The sequence below is a fragment of the Toxorhynchites rutilus genome, chromosome 3 (assembly GCF_029784135.1).
Source record: "Toxorhynchites rutilus septentrionalis strain SRP chromosome 3, ASM2978413v1, whole genome shotgun sequence".
Lineage (NCBI taxonomy): Eukaryota > Metazoa > Arthropoda > Insecta > Diptera > Culicidae > Toxorhynchites > Toxorhynchites rutilus.
The window spans coordinates 103,505,485-103,527,980 of record NC_073746.1 but is presented as its reverse complement, the minus strand read 5'-3'; the positions used below and the strand labels follow the sequence as shown (position 1 = coordinate 103,527,980).

Sequence of the window (22,496 nt, the reverse complement as noted above, 5' to 3'; positions counted from 1 at the left end):
ACATTACGAAAATCCAAATAAAAAAAAAATTATCTCGAAGTATTTTTCCCAAAAATGGTACACAATACAACCATACAACAATACACCATTTGATATTGGAATATCACAATAGAAACTGTTAACCCTTAAACAAAGGCAGTCTCTCTAGAGTCTAGGCATTTCGCCTAATCCACAAATAGCATTTGTGTACCTCCGATGTTGAGTGATATAATCAATATTCTCAGTGAATTATATACAGTACAAATGTTCATTTAATTATTACAAAAGTTTATTGACTTCTAATTAACATAAACGAAAAGTTTATCCAAATGAATTAATTAACAGACTTATTCAAAAATCGTTGGTATCTCCGATTAAACGTATTCTCCGTTTCAATGGAAGCAAACACACCGGAACCACCTTCGGGCATTTTATTGTTAGAAGTTTTTTTGACAAACCGATTGAAACGTGTATACTCTAATCCACCACTCCAAATACTACCTACTACATCACGAAAATACGATTTGCCGCAACACTTCCTCTTGTTGTCACCAGAACTATCGAGTACAAAAACAATACAACTTCATCCGATAATCATCCACACAGTAACTCTGTTTACCGTAGAGATTCGTCCTGCTGACACTACCAGTAAGTGTGCTCTGATTGAAGGAATCGATTCTAACGGTCGCTTCGAACTCCGCCCCACCCGGTTTCGTCACGAACCGCACACTTATGTCACTAAACTGGTTGACCGGCTTTTTGGAAATTATTTCCTCCGTCGATACACCCAGACTGGCATCCTCGATCGTGTACAAATGGAGAACACTGCACTGGGGGTGTTTCTTCAGCATTTGATTCAAACTGTCCACGGTGTAGCGTGTGACCGCCACCACCCGATAATCGTTCGTAGCGATTGGTCGGTGATTGTGGCAGGTGCACCAGTGTGAGGCAATCCCGGCGTCTTCACAGGAGCGTGTCGGGGAGATCGGTAAAAACAGACTTATCCCTCGGGGAACGGGCTTCGTTTCCAGCAACTCGAAAGATCGCTTCTTGATGCTGGTTGGGGTCAGTGAGGATAAATCGGCCAGATCTTTGAGCGTTTCGTAAAGATCGAAATGAGACGTCAGCTGTAGTCTATTCTTGCGTAGATTACGGTAGGCCGTTGGATACTTCTGCTGGAACCACACAGGAAGAATAATGTACAGAAATGGTTGTCGTTCTTCCATCATTCCCTGATATGTGTTACGATAACTTCCCCAGCGTATCCCATGGTCACTCAGTAATACAACGGCTGTTTTCTCAAAGAATCCTTGCTGTTCCATATGGGCCAACAAATCTTTATAATCTTTATCGATTAATACGGGATAGTTCAGCAAATCGTGGGTCATCGTACAGGCCCAAAGCAGCGAAAAGCTAAGTCGATCCTTCATTACCGTTACTATTTTCTTAGCATATTCTACCAATATCTGGGTTGGATTTCTGCCCCCAAGACAAAGCTTAGCGTTCACCTTTTTATTATACCCGATCGACGAATCTGCTTGTCGATAGAAACTCCTCAGATAGTAATCTGTGGGTTGTTCGTGGAAGCCCTTCTTCAGGTAGTTGAAAGTCTCCAGAGTGCTAGAGTCCTCCGAGTAGAAGGTGCGATAACCAGCATCCGCAAATGTGTGCCATATGAAGGGACACAAGTCGAAGGTACTGTTCGAGTTTGGAAGACAGACAGCTGACAGTTCTTCTACGTCCAGTCCTGTTAACACTGGTACCAAATTAGGGTAAGTATTGTCACCCACTTTGTTGTAACCGAACATCTCAACAGCTGAAAGAAACAAGAGATTCTATGAAAAAGTGTTAATTGATTATTCATAGTATTACCTTTCAGTCGATCGATCACAAACTCTGCGGTTTGTCGCATCTGTCGGTGAAAGTTCAATCGTGAAACACTATCTATACCCAGGATCATAACACTAAGTTTATCGTCGTTTATCAAGTTTTTAGACTTCAGATCATTTCTTGTCTTTTCACATCGTTCTTCAACCGCTGGTTTCAACGCAACAAATGCAAAGTAATCCCGGTAGAATATAACATTCTGCCTACTGGGATGCGTACAGATGACCGCTATGAATTCACAGCTTATTTCCATCCGTTCGCCATATTCGAAACAATTCTCCTGTCCAACGATTCGAACACCGTTGTTCGACTTGCGCTCGAACGGCCTATAGCAGCACTCGATCATGCTGGCATTTGTCAGATTGTAGTATCTCTCAACGTCGTCCTCGTTCAACTGAAACCAAATGGAAGTGGCATCGCTTTGGATCAACGCCGGAGTACAGTTGAGAGGGTCAACCTTCTGAACAAACTTCTGGATGTTTTCGTCCATGATAGGCAGACTGGGCATCTTACAGCCTGGCGTATTAACGAAATAAGAGCTGTTGTAGTTGAAGTGCTGTTCCTCATCCTTCGTCAGATAGGCTTCCTCCCAGTAGGGATTCCCCGTTCCTCCACCGTAGATCCATGACGGTAGACTGATGCTGTACAAAAATACAAGTAGTACACCGGTTAGAACCAGTGCTAGTTTGAATCGCGCTCTACGTGAGGGTATCTTGAAGCTGTGCGATGCTCCCAACGGGCTACCTCGGGCTATCAACGTGCGGTAGTCTACCTCTTTTGGCATGGTTCTGAAAATGAAAGAGGAAAACCGAAAAGAAATCATTATTTTGTGAATTAATGTGAACAAAGTCTTCCCCGGTGATTCCGGTGGTTTCAGTTGGACTGATGAAATATACACAATTTCTAACCAATGGAGCCACCGAGGTTCTTAAAGGTACTAATCACCAGTGGATTTATGTTCTACTAGCTGATCCGGCGAACTTCGTCCCGTCCAAAATTATTGTTTTGATATGAATTCTTTAGAACAAATTTCTAAACTTTTTCTCATCATAACATTGTTCTATGGGCAGAATAAAAAAATACAACAAAATGAAGACGGCTCAAAATTATGCTTTCCTTCTTCGGATTTTGCGATTAGCAAAACATTTGGCCTTCCTTTTTTATATTTCTATAAATACAGAAGATAGAAGATATAGAAGTGTGTTATTGCACCTGAAAATCTATTTTCACTTTCAAACAAAGATCAATTTCAATAGCGCAAACATCGAATGGACCGACAACGCATATCATGATGTAATTTTAAAACATATGAGAAATCTATTTTCCGAATTTTCCGACCTTCCTTCAAAGTTGTTCGAAAATTTTCCGATTTTTCTCTTCATAACATTAATCTACGGGCAGAGACGAATACATACAAGAATTAAATCAATACAAAAGAATGATTGCTAAGCTAAGGTAGTCCCACGTCAGCCTTGCGGTTATATCATATATATAACCCACCCATTTTTTTAAAAATAATGTTTGATAGTTAAAATTCCAAAAATTTCATACATTCCATTCTTTGACGAAAATGTTATAGATTTCGAGTTAGCAGTTTTTATAAAAACTAATGAAAAAAGGCCCTGTACAAAAAGTCGTCTAGGTATTTTACAGATATTTCAAGTATGTAAAGTTGCTTAAATGCACTGAATTGCCACTACTAACAAAAAATGTATTCAACGACAACACCCAGCGAAGAATACAATCATGCTCTCACATTAACTGTGTTTCCGTTTGTTTCGTCAATGATGTTTGTTTGTAGCGCTTTACTATAATACATTTAGTGTGTAAGAAAATATGCCATAAAATACTTACACAATTGTTAGGGATTAGGTTGAGTAACATGTACACTAGGGTGCCAATGAAAATGGTCATCTCTAATTTCAAAAAGTTACCTCATAAAAAATGTTCACCACCTCGAAAAAACACCCTATGCCAAATATAAGCTCAATCGGACTTAAGGGAGAGTGGCGCAAAGCGGTCACAGTTCGAGTTTTTTGAAAATCGAAAAATCACCCTCCCCCCTAAAGGAAATGGGGATTTTTGAAAAAAAAAAATTGATGCCAAATGTCTTAAAATTGCATGAAACGTCGAGATCTAGTGTCATCTCGAAAAATTTTTTTTGTCAAAAATCGCCACTCTGGGACGTAAAAATTTTAGTTTTTTTTTGAAAAACGAAAGATCACCGAAAATCGGGGTTATGAAAAAAAAATTGTTGGTGTGAAATGTCTTAAAATTGCATGACACATCTGCTATCTCGAAAAAAAAATTTGTAAAAAATATATTTTTTTTGGCATTTGGTCGTTTTTCCGTCTGAAAAGTCAATTTTTAACAAATTTTTTTTGGATATAACTGTAAATCTCGATGTGTTATGCAATTTTAAGATATTTGGCATAAAAAAATGTTTGAAAACCCCGACTTCCGGTGATTTTTCGGTTTTCAAAAAACTTAAATTTTAACGTCTGCAACACTAATTAATGAAGTTCGAATGAGCTAATATTTTGCATAGGGTATATTATCGTACAAATCAACATTTCGCTACAAGTTCCGAATGAAAAATGGAGATAATTATTTTTATTAGCATTTAAAACCATATGATTCGTCTCGTACTCTGAAAAAAAAAACTAACCAAACGGCACTCTGTGACGATTTTTGATAAAAATATTTTTTTTCGAGATGACACTAGATCTCGACGTTCCATGCAATTTTAAGACATTTGGCATCAATTTTTTTTCTCGAAAACCCCGATTTCGATTTTCAAAAAACTCAAACTTTGACCGCCTTGCGCCACTCTCCCTTAAGTCCGATTGAGCTGATATTTGGCATAGGGTGTTTTTTCGAGGTGGTAAACATTTTGTTTGAATTGTTTGAAATTGTCTTTTTGAAATTTTAGGGTCGATTTTTTCCCATACATTCATTGGCACCCTAATGTAAACATTCACATAGAAGCTGGAATGAGAGAACGTAGAGGATGCAACGGAAGTAGAGATGGGGTTAGAGATGGATAGTAATGAATATATAGAGGAAAGGATGGAGATTGAAGCAGAAGAATCGAAGCATCAAGAGAGTGAAGACAGAATAAGGCAGATGAAATGATCGCTGAAATGATGGATCATTTCCTGACCAACGACTGAGCACTCATAAAATACACATAGAGAAAAAGTTGTATATTCTCTCAATTTATTAAATTGTTGTCTGTGACACATAAATCCTTGAGAACCAGTGGTAGCTGATAGAATCAGGTATTTGTCGGATCTGTCTTTGATTAGAATTTTTTAAGAGGCTCAAAGTGGAAAATAATTTCCATTCTCTATCCGATCAAGACCCGTTGATTTAGGGTTTAGGAAGCAATCTTCATCATAACCCCGGAACACCCAGCGAGTAGCGTTGTATCCAGCGTATTCAGCCGGCGACTAGGAGTCCAGCGGAAAACCACACCAGACACCGACACACACCCACACATATTTTGTACCGGATAGGTAATAAAATCAAATGGCTCAAATCGGACGATTCCGCGCTTACCAACACATTTGGCCTTAAATTTTCATTTATATAGATATAGAAGATAAAAAATGTAGGAGTACGCTATTTCACCTGAAATCCATTTCCACTTTCAAACAAAGATCGCTTTCGATAGCGCAAACATTGAATGGACCGACAACGCTTATCATTATGTAAATGTAAAACATATGAGAAATCAATTTTCCAAATTTTCCGACCTTCCTTCAGAATTTTCCGAAAACTTACCGATTTTTCTTTCCATAACATTGATCTACGGACAGAGACGAATACATCAAAATAAAGATGGCTCGAATCGGACGATTCCTTCTTCGGGATTCGCGCTTACCAACACATTTGGCCTTACATTTTTATTTATATAGAAGAATTCATGAACATCGATATAAGAAAACCGACGAATATCGAGTTTTACGTTTCAATATTGGAAAATCTATCTGATTTTTTTTTTCAACAGTTTGAAAATAGAAAGCATCAATAATTAATGTTTCCGGGTTCTTCCCTCCACTACAATTCTTACAACCCGTTTGAAATTCAGTTCACATCACTAACTGTTTTACCAGGGCCACTATTCGAAGTATTGAATGAGGTGGATTCACGGATTTCTGAACAGATGCAAAAACTCGAAAAAACTAGGCTCAGACCCTTATTCTTTTTCGATATTTTGGTTTTCCGATTTTATGTGAGCATGATGTTTTTTTATTACAAAAATAGAAAAATCTTCAACAAAATAAATAGTCAAATTTCAACTCAATCTGCGTTATAGCTTCCGATTTAAATGTTCCGCCAGCGAGGTACAAATTTTTAGAGGGCCAGCTACCAACGCCTTAATAAACATTGTCCTAAAATTGTTAGAAAATTTTTGATTTTCTTTTCTCTTCGTAGACCGCGTAAGCATAAAACATCAAATTAAATCGTTTTCTACGCTCCTACACTACATTCGCTTGCATCCGCTGACCACGTGGCTGGGAGTTTGCAGTGTTTGTCGATGAAAGCTGTTTTTTGCAGCCCGATGTTACCTAAACAAAGCTTTAAAAGAACTCACTTCACTTTCCAAGAACCATTCAAATATAACAAATCTTTCCAAACTGAAAAACTGATAAAAAAATTAGGGGAAAAATGTTTGAAAAACATTGATTGTCCAGAGGAATTATAGTGTCAATAATATTTAACACGATCGAGTCAAACCTGTATTCATTACGAATCACATCTCATAGTCAAATATCGGAAAGTCAACATTACACCAATAGATGGAATCAGTGCCATGAATGTGTATGAATCTAATCCCAATATTGGAAAAATTCAATAGACCAACTTACCACCTTAACTTTTTGTACCGAGCTGATTGACTAGAATTTGAAAACATTTTTCCAATTTCCGTTACGTTCGCTTCCTGATTCATTTCCCCAGTTCCGTTCTCACGGCGGAATGGCGAACTCTCCGATGAAAAATGCGCGAAAATTCCATTATCACTGCCAAACTCCCGTAATAACTACATACATACATACACCGTCACCGGCTCCGCACGATGTATCCAAATTGTAATCCACTTTTTCAATTTGATACTATTTGTAGTGCACTGGGTATAAATCAGTAACTTTTTTTGGCCCGTTTCCAGCCAATGTCCTTCCTACTGAGTTATGTTTTTCATCGTTCTCTAAGCATTGCCAGGAGGCAGCCTTAATCTCGGCAAGAGAACCACACTGCGGACGCGACTGATGGGGAGGGAGGTGGCGGTGAGGATTGGATGTTTTTCTCTTTTATAACGATTCTTGGCTACTCTTTTGATGATGCCGTCTAGTCAGAGATTCAGATGGTGCAATTGGGGTGCGATAGGATAGTTAGAAATGAAAAATGTTGATTACTTAGAAGAAGTCCTTTTATCTCAAATGTAGCAAAAACAAGCAAAACTACGAAGATCCTCTATGAACGTTAGTGTCATCTGAGAAGAAGCTGAGCTCTCATACTGAGGCAGTAGCATTCATTTTTTGACGTAGAACTACGTCTTTCATTAAGGGTGCCAAATCAGGAAACAAGTCACGTTTTTATGAAATAAAGTTAACGTTAATAACTATTTTTGCCGCGAGCGGATTGTGGCGATTTACATACCAAACGAATCGGAAATTCCTAAATCTAAGATTTGTTTGATATGCTATACATTACAATCCCATAGTCTGTATATGGTTTGAATTGATGAAAATTGGAAGCATTCCCATTTCCCCATTCATTTGTTCTGTCCATTTGTGTGCTTTTCCGAACAGAGCTGTCAATTGGCGATCTAACGTACAAATCTACACCTAGGCGGCGCTGCGATGAAAGTGATGATGGTTTTAAATTTTGCCATGTGAGCTTATGGAAGGTTTGTAGTTCTTTCCACAAATTACAATGTTATAATCATAAAAGAATATTTGATTGCGATGAGTTTGTAAGAAATTTAATTCTGCACAATTTTATATATAACATGTTATTTATTTACCTCCTTCAGTAGTGAAAACTATAAAAATATTGACAATGGTTGAATTAAAGAAGGAAATTCGAGGGCACAATCAAACACAAGTAGAAAAATGCACGATTCCTGCATGTGAGAACTACCTTGGAAAGCCCGGAAGTAAAATATACGTGATTTGTTTTTTGAGTTTTAGGTTACATATGCATCATTTTCTTAGTTCAAAAACAAAATCCAGATGTCTCACCGATCGTTTACGTTTTGCGTTAGATCGCCAATAACGAGCAACTTATCGACCAGCAACGAAGGGGAAATCGTAGGATGTAAAGTCTCCGTGAACAAAGGAAAAGAAGAAAAACGAAGGGGAATATTTCCCTAGAGTATAACACCAAGAAAATAAATGTTCTGAAATTTTTTCTGCGATTTGGTTTCGCATTACGGTAGCAAAACTCTCTCCACAGAAGATGTCAGCTAAGCTGATCTAGACCGGCAATATTAACAACGAGGGCTACCGATGAGAAGAGCGCAAAACGGAGATAATTGTGTGTATATTTGGTTGCTTTGGTCCATCGATATACAGCCATTCCATGTCAAACCGATAGAGTAGTTCTCAGATTTCGTAAAAAGTGGTAGTTTCGTTCTTTATCGAAAACTATTAAACCCGTATTTTTTCATTTTTTTTTGTTAGGGTCTTCTTCTTCTTGAATGGCGTTAACGTTCCCTGTGGAACTTTTGCCGTCTCAACATATGCATTAACTAGCGTCATTCATTAATACTTAGTTGAGATCTCTTAAGCCAAATAACACGCCTTGAATGTATTCCGAGGGGCAAGCTCTAGAATACGCGTGACCACAGTGCAAGTCGGAGGAAGTTTCTTTGACGAAAAATCCTCCGGCCAGAACGGGAATCGAACCCGAACACCCGGCATGATAATGTGAGACGCTAACCACTCGGCCACGGGTGCACGGGTTTTTGTTAGGGTGCCCAATTTTATTTTAGGGTCATTCGAAATATCCCCTTTTTCCAAAAATGACATTTTTAAAAAAATCATAACTTATGAACTACTGAACCGATTTAGACGGTCGATATATCAAATTAAAGCTAATTAGCTAGTCATTCTCGGAAAAATACTACGTTTGCAAAAAAATCAGGTTTTGGTTTTGTCATTATTGATTGTATTTGTTTTTTATAGTTTTCATGCTATCGGGACCATGGGTGCTATATTTTTTTATATTTTTTATAAAAAGTTGAGGATTTTTCACATAACATATCTCGAAACCAGGGAGGCGTTTTTTTCGTTTTTGAGTTATGATTTTTCAAAGTTACCCGATGGTTCAAACCCTATTTTTCCCTTTTTTTTCCCAAAAATGACTTTTTTCAAAAATATATTACTTTTGAACTACTGGACCGATTCAGATGATCGACATATCAAATTAAAGCCTACTAGCTAGCTTTTTGTTTTGAATAATTAACACACTTGCCAATTAATTGGATTATAGCCACATACATCCAGTCTAGTCGCATAGAAATATTGAACAAAAACTATATTATGTGAAAATACCTGTGCTTTCTGGAAAAAATATTAAAAAAAAAATATGACGCTCTTGGTCCCGAAACGATGTAAGCTATAAAAAAAAACAAATATAATCAATAATAACGAAAACAAAATCTATTTTTTAATCAGAGTGTAATATTTTTTTAGACAATACTAGCTCATTGGCTTTAATTCGATATGTCGATCATCTGAATCGGTTTAGTAGATCAAAAGTTATGATTTTTTGTAGTGGAAAAAAGGGAAAAAAATGATGTTTCGGACCATCGGTTAACTTTGAAAAATCATAACTCAAAAACGAATAAAAACGCCTTTCTGGTTTCGAAATATATTAAGTGAAAAATCCTCAGCTTTCCAGAAAAAATATAAAAAATATAGCGCCCTTGGTCCCGAGGCCATGAAAGCTATAAAAAACGAATTCAAACAATAATAACGAAAACGGAATTCAAATTTTCTGCAACTGTAGTATTTTTCCAAAAAACGACCAGCTAATTGCCTTAAATTTAATGTGTCGAATGCCTGAATTGTTCCAGTAGTTCGAAAGTTATAAATTTTGGAAAAAAGTCATTTTTGGCAAAAATGCGGAAAAAATGGATTTTTCGGACCACCCTAAAATGGGAATGGTCACCCTAACAAAAAAAACGGGTCTAATAATTTGCGATAAAGAACAAAACTACCACTTTTGACGAAAATCTGAGAACCGCTATATCGGTTTGGCATGGAATGGCTGTATATGGATATTTGTGTGCGTACTTGCGTGCTTCATGACCCGTACGTAAAAATAGTGCATCTTCGCTACGCTGAACCCCATTTGTATCTGCTCCCGTGTGCATTGGCCCTGTAACGATGCAACAATCGCCTAATTATTTTATGCTATGATTGGCGGTTGTTTGGTGTTGCAAATTATGCAGTCGTAATGATGAATATACACAAGGAGGGGATATAGCGGGAGGGAAATATTTACGCTAGGGTATTAGTAATGAATCTCTGCTGAGGCAAATATTCAGCCTTTTTCCAAGCAGTCGACATTGTTTGTTTTCTGTCTTCAATGCATTGAACTGACGCTATGGCGAAGCAGGTGTGAAGGTTGTGCAAATAAATTATTTGAGGAATACCAAGTTATTCAATAAGTTATATTAAGTTATTAATTTATTTGGGCTCGCGTGCCAGTCGCAAAACTGCTTCAACTAGGATTGCATTTGCGCTAACTTGATCATAATGAAGCAGTGCTACTATTTTGAAAGTTATGGAGATTAACAGATAGAATTTATTTCGTTTATTATGTCGCCAAGAAAGTATATGTCTTTCTGGAATTTTGTATGTGATTTGGTTTCGCTCGCCATTAGCAAAACTTTCTCCAGTAAGGATGACAGCTGTGCTTATCTCAACCATGTATTGTTCTGCGAGCACAAGAATGAATCATCAAATAATTATCGTCAAATGATTTTACAATAAAAAAAACATTTCAGGGTGACCAAACTGGTGGAATGGTTATTTCAAAATTTTTATGACATTTTAAAATAATATCTGCACTTATAAACAAGCGACTTGAATTAAACCACAGCGTAGTTCTACGTCAACAATGCGGTCGTGTCTTGAACACAACCTCCTATAATTTTTTACTTATAAATCAATAAATCTCGATCGATATGCATGGAACTTGATAACAGAGCCATATAAAGTCATGGGGAAGATGGGGGTAAGACGAACATGTTAAGGAAAACTTCAATTGTTTCTTTGGAAACACATGTTTTCCAAAACTTAAAAGCAGTTTCTTACAGTTCAATATACTGGTTTTCGAAATAATTGGCCAAATGTTTTATAAAAATGTTTTTTTGTCATGTTTTTAATGAAATTAAAAAATGGGTGGGTTATAGCTATGATATAACCGCAAAGTTGACGTGGGACTAGCTCAGCTTAGCAATCATTTGTTTGTATTGATTAAATTTTTGATTGAATTAAACAATTTCCGAATTCAATTGAATTTAATATATTTGCTTTGTGAGTAAAAAGATTGAATAAATGCCATGTAAGGTCAATTCAAGCATTGTGATAGATTATGTTCTTCATTACAAGTAATGTTAATGACAGACCTTTCACGTTTGGTACGATTCCTAGGACAAAATATGTTAACGGAATAATTATCAAATGATTATTTTATTTTACATTTCCTTCTGAAGATTGCATCTCTCAAGTGCACGTACTTCTCGAACCGCGAATTTGCTTGATTTGATGAACTTCAGGCACTCAGTGCCAGAAATTCAGTGAGCAAAAGATATCAAGGCATACCCTTCAATGCAATCTTGAATAATCGAGCCAAAGCGTCGTGTTCGTACCCGTTTTTGTAATCCGTGATAGGAAAACACATTTCGGAGTGCAAAAAAACATGTGGGTGAGGAAAGTATCCCCTGCTTGTATGAATCAACAACTTCAACTTATACTTTTCATATTATAGAGCCTTTATTTTTGGTTTTGAACTTTTCAGTTCATTCGCATCTAATGTCTGCTAGATTTTCCCAGGGTCCCTAAGTTTAGAAGACCGTGTTAAGAAAACATATCCCAGTCTGCACAAAGGCAAGCGAGTACAAAAGTACTCGCTTGCATTTATTTGCAAAATCGAGTTCCCCACGCTCCTTGGATTTAAAGTCTGTGTTAGGGAAACACATTTCAGTCGGAACAAAAATACCCCCGACCTGCATGAATTTGCAATGCCAAGTCCCCCAGACACCTTGGTTCTGAAGTCTGTGTTGGGGAAACACATTTCGGTCGGAACAAAAACTGCCCTCGACTTGCATTAATTTGCAATTCCAATTTCTCCACGCTCCATGGATTTGAAGTCTGTGTTAGGGAAACACATTTCCGTCGGGACAAAAATACCCCCGACTTTCATGTGTTTGCAATGCCGATTTCTCCAACACTGCTTGGTTTTGGAGTCTGTGTTAGGCAACACATTTCGGCGAGAACAAAAATCCCCGTACTTTCATGTATTTGTAATGCCGTTTTCCAGAAGGCTGTTTGGTTATAATGGCTGTGTTGGGGAAACCGTAGATCGGGCCAATCAAAACGAGGTAGTTAGGGCATTTCGATAACGCTTAACATTTTACAGTTATTCAATTGTTTATTTAATGAAAAATAACATTTTATTAATTTCAATAGATGCGTAGAAATATTCCCTATCAATTGATCATACATCTTTGCGATACAGTAAGAAATGATCGAGTTATTTCTTGCATGTTCTGTGTTTATGTTTTCATTTTACCCCCCATATACTCCGGTTAGACGTAGTCCCACGTCAACAAGCCGAAGAGTAGAACAATTTTATCGATGCGGGTATAATGGACATGTAGTGGGGAGAATATGGACAAGTTCAAAATGTATAGCGTAGAAGTTTATCGCGCGCGAGAGGAATAATTTCGCTCTCTCTTAGTGTTTGTGCGTCCAGTAACTGAAATAGAACAAAAAGAGAAAGCAATATAAAAAAGAGTTCAATATTCTTTCCTTCACTTTCCATCATGCATTGGATGTGATTATGGATGTGACTGTCCATTTCAACTACACCAGTGCAATTATTTCAATAAATTAAATTTACAATTTACGAATGAATTTACTTTTCCGTACATACCTAACATCGCTTCTCTGACAACTCACAAACCGAAATATAACCATCAGCGAATTCAATTTTGCAATTAAACCACTCAAAATGCTTTATATCGAATCCGCAAAAATTACATCCACACGCGGAATCATGTTTGATTTTCGGTTTTTGTTTCCTTATTTCACTTTTGATCAGTATTCATTATCAAAGGATGGTTTAAATATTCTAGAAAAGCATGTAGAAGGGGCTCCCATCAACAGAAATTTGAAATTCATAATGCAACTATACAAATCAACCACCTGTCCATCATACCCACACTGTCCGTCTTACCCGCGGTTCCCCTATAAAGGGTGTGTCACATCAAATTGCATCACGGAAAAAACGCTGTAGAAATTTAATTTTTAGGAATTATATCTTCAGCTTTCGCTTACAATCAGATAAGAGTGTATAGATCACGTTGGCCATGCTTCACTGTCAATTTTTCGTAAATTTGGAAAAATGTCGTCGAACGAAAAAGAGCGTCGTGAATTAATCCTGTGCACTCATTTCGAGAATCCGGAGTTGTCACATCGGGACATCGGTAAGATGCTGGGAATCGTCCAATCCACGGTCAGCAGAGTACTAAAACGATACTTCGAGAACCTAACCATCGACCGGAAGGTGAAGAACGGCAAAAATGGATGCTCCGTCAGTTAAAAGATCACAAGCGCGTAGTTAAGCAGTTTAGACGTGATCCGAGAAGTTCGGTCCGGGATGTCGCCAATAAGCTGAATTTGTCAAGTTCATTCGTCCAGCGGACCAAGCAGCGGGAGGGCCTGCGTACATACAAGGTTCAGAAGGCTCCTAACCGCGACGAAAGGCAAAACATGGTGGGGAAGACGCGAGCCCGGAAGCTGTACACCGAAATGCTGACGAAGCCGCATTGCCTGGTAATGGACGACGAAACCTACGTCAAAGCGGACTTTCGTCAGCTGCCGGGCCTGTTGTTCTTCTCCGCAGAGGACAAATTCAGCGTTCCGGAGGAGATTCGCAAGCAGAAACTATCCAAGTTTGCCAAAAAGTACATGGTGTGGCAAGCGATCTGCTCTTGCGGAAAGCGGAGCGCCCCCTTCGTGATGACCGGCACGGTAAACGGGCAGGTTTAGCTTAAGGAGTGCCTACAGAAGCGCTTACTACCACTATTGAAGCAGCACGAGGGCCCGACCATCTTCTGGCCGGATCTCGCTTCGTGCCACTATTCAAAGGACGTGTTGGAGTGGTACGAAGCCAACGGGGTCACCTTCGTGCCAAAGGAAATGAACCCGCCCAACGCGCCGGAGCTTCGCCCAATAGAGAAATATTGGGCGATTATGAAGCAGGCCCTCCGGAAGAACCCAAAAGTTGTCAAATCGGAGGCGGACTTCAAGAGAAAATGGATTTCTGTTCAAAAAAAACTACAACCTGACGTTGTACAGAACCTTATGGACGGGGTAAAGAGGAAGGTGCGAGCATACGGGCTTGGGCTCGAAGTATGAATAAAAAGAAAATGCCAAAAGTTGTTTAATAGTTTTTATATTACAGTCTAAAATTTTCAAAAGGATTGGTCTACTGGGCGAATTTCTACAGCGTTTTTTCCGTGATGCAATTTGATGTGACACACCCTTTACTCTGAAAATGTGCCAATTTAACCCACACCACAGCCGATTGCTTCCTTGCTTCCGAAGAACATTGCCCATTTATCCCCGATATTACCACACTACAGGGAAAAAAAACTTTATTTTTTGGGTCGCCTCATAACTTTTGCTTGTGTGGAGACGGTCCAACGAACGCATCCTTCGTATTTATCCCCCACAAGGGCAAAATTATGCTGCTACCATGCACAGAGCAAAAATCCATGTAACATCATAAGTTTTTACGAAAACAATTTAATCAAAAGAAGATCTCACACGTTTAAGAAAAAACTTTGGTGAATGCCTTTGCTTATTTACATGTTATACAAAACTCATTAGATCTGGACTAGAATGTATTTACATTCTTCAGTTTCAAATAGATTACGAATGAAAAGATGTAACATGATTACATCAATTCATTCACTTCTCCTCAGTCACAGTCGTGACATATAGAGAAACGGCAACAATTACGAAAATGAGACATTTCAATCGTATTATCTGAGCGTTTCATGACTTAATTATCGCATTTCTCGCTGTCCAGCATCTTCAGGCCGAATGACTAGAACTGCTGTTGGATATGTGGCTTCTATATTCATATGAAAAATGATGACACAATCTTTCATGTCGTTAGCATTCACGGATAGCGAACTCGTGACTGCAGTAGTAGTTCAGGACATACCCATTGCATTGCCATTCCAAATTGTGATATCCAACAGCAAATAGTGATTTCATAATGACAAAGCAAATCTGCTCATGCAATTCCCCAGATTCAATTCTACACAATTCATCTTCAATCGTATATGAGCTTATCCAGAAATCCGTTCCATGTAATCCAACTAAAAATCTTAACCCTCAGCGTCTGGAGAAAGTTGTCAAATTTCAGCGCTGTCGCCAGCATGTGTCTTAATATATTTTCAGAACGGATGTGATAATTCTACTACCGGAATCTTCCACAGATGCAGACTTCCTTTGCTTCATAGAAAGTGTAAAAGAAAAAGGAAGCTTTTTTTCTGTTGGGATTATATCTAATGCCTTCACAGTCAATTTCCTTTCATAACAGTCATGTGGTTCGGTATGGTGCCCTTCACAGGAATTTCACTTTGCTAAGCATGTACGGAAGAGAATAGGAACTGAATCCTTTCTTCGCAAACACCCTTTGGCGCACAATGTTGGATTCTCACATGAAAAAAAGTAAGAGTACAGTTTGCTGATATTCGTCCAATGTTTTTTTTTTATTAATCTGTGTTCCATAAGGATGCTTATACCAATACGTCGATAGACTCCTTCACTTACTGAAAACTTTGTTGACCTAACAGTTACTGAACAAGTAACCTTTTAATGGGCGTCTCCCTTCCAATACCATCATACACACAGCATCACCTTATTCAGAGTCAATCCGAGCTTTGAAGTTACAGGCTTACTTCATAATTTTTGCAAACAATATTCCTGTATTTTACTCATTCTTTATCCCTCGGGGTGATTTGCTTCAGATATTTGTTGATTTAGTTGCGTCTTCGGCGGCTCGCACACCGGAACAATAGCCAACTAGCAAACAGCAATACGCAATATGCAACAAGCAATATATTTTGTTGTACTTCGCATACCAAACAATGAAAACGCCTGACATTATGCAAACAATCTGCTTGATGAATGAAACTTGCCAAACTATGGGCAATAAGGTACTAGCGACACTACATGTCGATTATATGATATGTTCTTGGTATGATATACCCACAGAATATTCGCAATCGATTGAACAGAATATTCCATATTCTCTAATAAAATTGTAGTTATTCATCATCATCGAATATAGTATATAGAGTGAGTACGTTCGGTTGGATTTCATTTTCTATTATCATTGGCAACACTGTACAAATGTCTGAAAAATTATTTTTATAAGTTTTATAATCAGCAGTTGGTTGATTTCATTCAGAAAAGTAGTCCTTAATTGAACCCGAATTCATTATCGTTGCCTAGCGCACCGACAGTTGAACTTGGGTCCCGCAAGAATCTCGACCGAAATGCACTGGGCGACGAAAGTATTAAACCTTACATACGAAGCTCACAACACCTTTTGGGACTGTTTCAATGCACACAAAAATGATAGTGAAAAAATCCCATTGCTAACGAAATCGACTGGTATGCGAAAACATTTCGAATCCATCGCAATCATATTCCGTACGTTTGGTGGTCATTAAACCCTAAGCAGCACCCCCAAGGTTTGCTAAAGTTTATCATTCAGCTCCTTGCAGTATTGTTTACAGTGTAAGACTTTTCTTTGAAGCTGGCCTGACGTAAAACGAAGCAAACCGTAATCGGTCGGTTAAAATATTTATAATAAAAGTCAATAAATTAATTATTTAATGTATGAATTAATATTAATAAAAATTTGGAAAAAATATGATTTACCATGTGTTAGAGAGAAATTATTGATTTTGTTGTAATATCCGGTATCCGGCCGGATACTAACCGAATACCCGTTTCATCTCTAATGTTTATGCATCAACCTTTGAGAAGAGCGAGAATAAAAAACTACATAATTATATTTAAAACATTTTAGGTTTTCACTATGTTTATGTTCCTTAAGATATATCTGCACTTGTTTAACCAAACTTCAATGCTTATATACCATTGAATGGATAATTAAATACTTGTTTGAAGAGCAGTGGGTAGACTTAGAAAGAACTTTGTAATTTATGAGAAACAAGCACTTTTTCGGGTATTTTGAAGCGTTGTCACGTCACAAAAATAGATTTTTGTTTAGATTATCAGATGAATCTTAGTTCAAACATGTTTATACTCAGGGTTTCTCTTAGCAAACAATGAGGGTCAACATCCCACAAAATTTGGTGAAGAGCGGTCCACAAATAAAGGAGTATCAATTGTCTCAAGAAGTTGTTGTCACGTCACTAAAAGTATACGATCCATTCCAGCGTGACGTGACAACATTTTGACTCACTACAAAATCTTTTTTTTTGTTTTGAGTTTTCATTTAGGAGAAGGTCGGGGAAGACGGACAGGGTAGGAAAGCTGGACACCTATATGCCCATGTTTGCATAGGAGACGTAATCCCCAACACCATTAATGTTGGGAAACGCATTTTTGTTGTTTTTTGTCTACAAGTGTAGCCATGCAAATTTCCAATGAAATAATCTGTCTAGTTGAAGGATATTATCAGCAAGAAAAAAGGGACTTGGAGATTTTGCGGAATTAAACATATTTTTTCCACTTGAAAAACGCGTGCGTCTATTTATTCAGACAATCAATCGTTTCAATGAACATTTGTTCGCACAGCAAGACGTAATCACCAGGTTGCTCTGTCGGTAGCGTTAGTATTTACATTTCCGATAATAGTCAAAACGTCTCCGTCGGTAGTTTCAATTGTTATCGGATAAAATCAAATAGGTTTGGAAGAAACTTAGTGAAATGTCTCGAAAAGGTGCTCTGGATTTGTTGCGAGAATATGATAGTACTTTTTCCCTGAGCAGCAGGTTCGTGTTTTTCAATTAATTGAATTTGTAAAAGCAATTTGTAATGTTGGTAATTTTAGCAACATGATTTACTGATATCACGATCAATCGCATAAAGATGGTGGAGTGACTTACACCAACGGTACGAGTAAATGCTGAGTATGTGGAATAATTCGATGTCGAATTCGAGGAGTTATAATGCTGAGAACAAATATTATTTTAATTTTACTACGATCTGATTGTTCCGTTATCTACTCGAAGATTCAAATGCAGAAATTTAGGTAATTATAACAGTTGCTTCTCTTCGTTCATCGTAGTGTAGTGTACAAAAAACAGTAATTATATGAGCAGCATTTCAATAGTTTCTTTTATTCATCTATTAGAAAATGCTAAGTAATAAGACACTATCATGAAAGGCATGTTAGGACTCTAAAAAGAATTCAAATTGATTCAAATGTAGATTTAGGTTATAGCACATGAACCTGATAACTGTTTATTTTCGAACGATATATGAAAGTTGTATGGAACTACGTCTGTTATGCGGACAAACAGTGATTTTTCGGAAACGTTTTTTCAAGATTGCTCAAATGTTTTCGAACAAAAATTGTTTGTTTGCATGTTGAGCAGACGTATTACATTGCGTAGAATGGATAACGGCGACAAAGTCGATTTTGTTCATTTTGTCGCTTACGTCTCATATACAAACATGGGCAGTATGTATTATTGATAATTTTTTAGTTTTACATTTTTATTTTAAATTTCAAACATGTAAAAACTTGCAATACAGAGTATCAATACTTTTGACACTTACTGTGTACACCCAGCTGGCCTTTTGTTAAAATTGTATATAAAATTATTGAAAATTATACGATACAAAATTACTTCATTAAAATTGCAGATATTCGATTATTTCAATTAATCGAACGATTAACCGACGTCTTTACCATCACTTCCCTTCCTTTTCATCGAATCAGCTGTAATTTTTCTCGCTTTTAAATCAGGAATATTGATGTTATAAAAAGGGTCTTCCGTCAACACAGTTGCGTTGAATTCTATCATTCCAAGATAAACAGTCATACGGCATCTCAAAAATTCTAATTATTCACCACGGCTAGGACCACTTCAGACAGTTTTCAGTCATCAGCAGGAACAAAAAAACTCAAATGGAAGCGACAGAATAGTTGTAAGTATCGACGTCTCAACGACCTAGAGAGGAGATTCTATGGGAAGTTAATGGCGGAAGTCAGAAAATTGGCTTACGAACTGACAGAAAAAGACGGACTGAAGCATTCGTTCATTAAACCAACTCAGATGTCTGGAAAAGCCTAGCTTGACGGTTTTAAACAAAGTCCGAATCTGTCATTCCGGATGCCGGAAGCTATTTAACACATGAAAAAATAAGAAAAATTACAAGGCCCTAGGTGATTTTAATCAAGGTCTTTCCGACAAATTTCCCTAACTTACTTTCTTTCGTACGCTTTGCATAAACTACCCGCCTTCCGCATTACATAACATAACAAGCAGTCTTAAGAATGCAACCCAGTGCTGATGTGTAACAAGAACACATGCGCTCTGGCGAATGAGCACGCTCCGAAACACAAATGAAATGTTTGGTTGTCAGCGCCGTTCTTACGCAGAGATTTGCGCTGAGTTTTACGCTGAAATTTGCGCCGTATTGCTACACTGCGCGCTTGAATCTGGATTGCTCTCTCTGTTGAGATATTTTTCTTCACACAAGCGTATGCGGTTCAAATGGGGGCGCGCTGTTGTTTTTATGCTTTGCTTAGAAAGAACGAAGACAAAGCGGGCGCTAGAATTTGATGTTTGTGTGTATAGAATGAGACGCGCATCACACAAGTGAGAAGAAATGTTCAGTATCTGAGTTCTGCACCGGGTACATTTTGTGCTGTCGTGCTTATGAATTTTGTGCTCTTTGCACCAAGAGAGAATACAAGTTTTCTTTGAGCGCGCGCTGATGAAAATTAAACTCAAGCGCAGCGCTGCGTTTGTTTTCTGAAGACTGATAACAAGCATAATGAACAACCAGATGTTTTGCCTACACAGATGTTTACCACCAACGATGTTTTGCCTGTGTCTAGGTCACAAACAATTTTAGGTAGAATATAAGTCTTGACATTTGTTGAACAAACACTCAGTAAGAATCAGAATACGCTACGCGTCACATCTCTTGTTCTGTATGTCCGAGACCCCAACGGCCGACAGGCTATTATTAAAAGCTTGCATCTATTTTGCAATGTGGATTTCTTTTTTTTTTTCTTTATTATAGGGACTTTCAACACATTTCGGCTGGTTCGTCACTTTACCATTTTTGGAAGAATGTCGGGAGTGAGAATTGAATTCGTGATCTATGCGCGAGAGGTATGGATGTTACCACTACGCAAGATCGCCTCCATGTGGATTTCTCCAGACTCCATGGTTTTGAAGTCTGGGTTAGAGAAATACATTCCAGCGATCGTACCATTTCGTTCAGTTGTTTAGGAAGTATTAACGCTCAAAATCTTGTTGCTCCGGCGTAACGTTCTCGTATTCGAAACTTACACTCCAGTATAGAAATGAAAGACGTAGTCCTACGTCAAAAAAAAGTATCAATGTACACGCACTTTTGTTTGACCAAATTTTGATCCTAACACACTTTAACTGGTAGAACATGAATTGATATTATTTTTAATGTGATCTTTAATGTGACTTTATCTAGAAATTTTCGAGGCCTGAGGAAAAAAATGTTCTTCCATCAAAACAACGCGCTCTCCTTCGCAAATAAAAACAACATCACAAATTCGATTCACAGAGATTTTGTATTCTGATGCATTATTCCTTCGAATCCCTCAGATCAAGATCAAGGAAAAAAAATTAGTCTAATTATTTTTTGAATATTTCAAGTATCCAAAGATGCTTGAATGATCAATGTCTTTACACCAACAACGTTTCAATGCTGTCTGAGAAGGTGCTGCCACCTTCTTAGACGAGTTGGCATGAAACTCTTCTATAAAGACATATGAAAATAGTTACCATTACCTATCTCAATCAGAGAAAACAAATGAAACGATACAATGCAAATATCGATAGATATTTATATCAATTTTTGGCTTGCATATTTTAAAATCTGCATTTGAAAATCATTCGTTTCGTAAACCTTACAAATCTCAAATCGGAGAGAGTCCATTACAATTGAAGTTTTGAAACCTCATCATGCACAACCCCTCCTACTTACCGCGTTTTAGTCATGTGTGATCTCCGGCGAGAGTTTATCAGGCGTATCCACCGTGGCAAGGTCCTTGCTCCCTTCTGCACCACTTCGCTCGCGAATCTGTTTCCCGCAGTGGGAAAGTACACACTCAAGGATAATGTAAATACTAGATACAGTGTGTAATCGACGTTGAGTGGAAAACAAAATACACACACTCGATTTCAATCGAATATTATCACGTCCCAAACGAGAGCAGTATTTTTTTCTCCATCTATCCGAAAGAAATTTCCGCATTCATTGCCCTTGAGACTATTGGGAGACCGTTGTACAGCTTCATTCAAGATTCACAACTTTGTTACGAGTTTTTCTTCATATCCCTATCAATTATCCACACGCTACGCCAGTTTTTATAAATTTTTGTCAATGCAGACTGGGATTCGACTGCCAAATATTCACATGTCCTTGGTATTCGTGTCACTTATCTCATCATCTCGATATTTCCAGCTCCTGCAATCATTTTCAGCAACATTGCTCCCACAGACATTCCTTCACTACCCAACAAAGAAAATGCAGACTACGGTCAGCAAGGAAAAACACAATTTTGCCACCCTAAGCACGACTTTTCACGGTGATCTCCAGACTCCAACTAGCAGAAAAGCCTTAGCCTCGGTTCAACCACACATCTTCCTTCCACTCAAGGATGCATTTTGTCACGCACGAAAAGTAAAAGTCCTAAAAAGTAGCATCCTTCCAGCCTTTCGTCTGCACATCGAGATGAGATGGGCATCCGTGTGTACCTAGTAGCTGATTCGGGATGGAGTCTGCGCTCGGAGAGAATGCCCAACCATACTCTCCGACTGCAATCGCTATGGTAACGCGTGTGCTTGTATTACCACGGTTCACGGAAACACAGCGTATTGCCGGCGCCAAGAACCTATACGATTGACTGACTGACTGCCTAACTGACTGGCGGAGGGTGGTTGGAAGCACAAGATTTTCCCACCCTCCCAGTCATCGGATTCGGACTGAGGGGAATACCCCAGAGGGTTACGTGGGATTGTTTTCGATTAAATTCAACCGGATCGAGTGGCATTCATCGTGTTGTTTCTCGCGCATCATACCTTTTGATCCCATCTCACTCCCCACGGATGCAGC

At 38.1% G+C, this 22,496-nt stretch overlaps 1 protein-coding gene across 1 annotated transcript; it reads right to left on the bottom strand.

The window, feature by feature from the left end:
* Positions 1-281: 281 nt before the first annotated feature.
* LOC129773411 (uncharacterized) lies at positions 282-22,139 on the bottom strand. Its single transcript, XM_055777013.1, has 3 exons — positions 21,366-22,139; positions 1,852-2,654; positions 282-1,795 (listed from the first exon to the last, which is right to left on the bottom strand). Exons 1-3 carry the CDS (start codon positions 21,377-21,379, stop codon positions 537-539), a joined length of 2,076 nt encoding a protein of 691 aa, XP_055632988.1. The 5' UTR covers positions 21,380-22,139; the 3' UTR covers positions 282-536.
* Between the last annotated feature and the right edge of the window lie 357 nt (positions 22,140-22,496).

Bases quoted from the DNA above. Each gene is read 5' to 3' on its own strand.
- LOC129773411 (XM_055777013.1), bottom strand. The intron at 1,796-1,851 runs GTAATACTATGA...TGTTTCTTTCAG, and splicing joins TGTGATCGATCGACTGAAAG to CTGTTGAGATGTTCGGTTAC.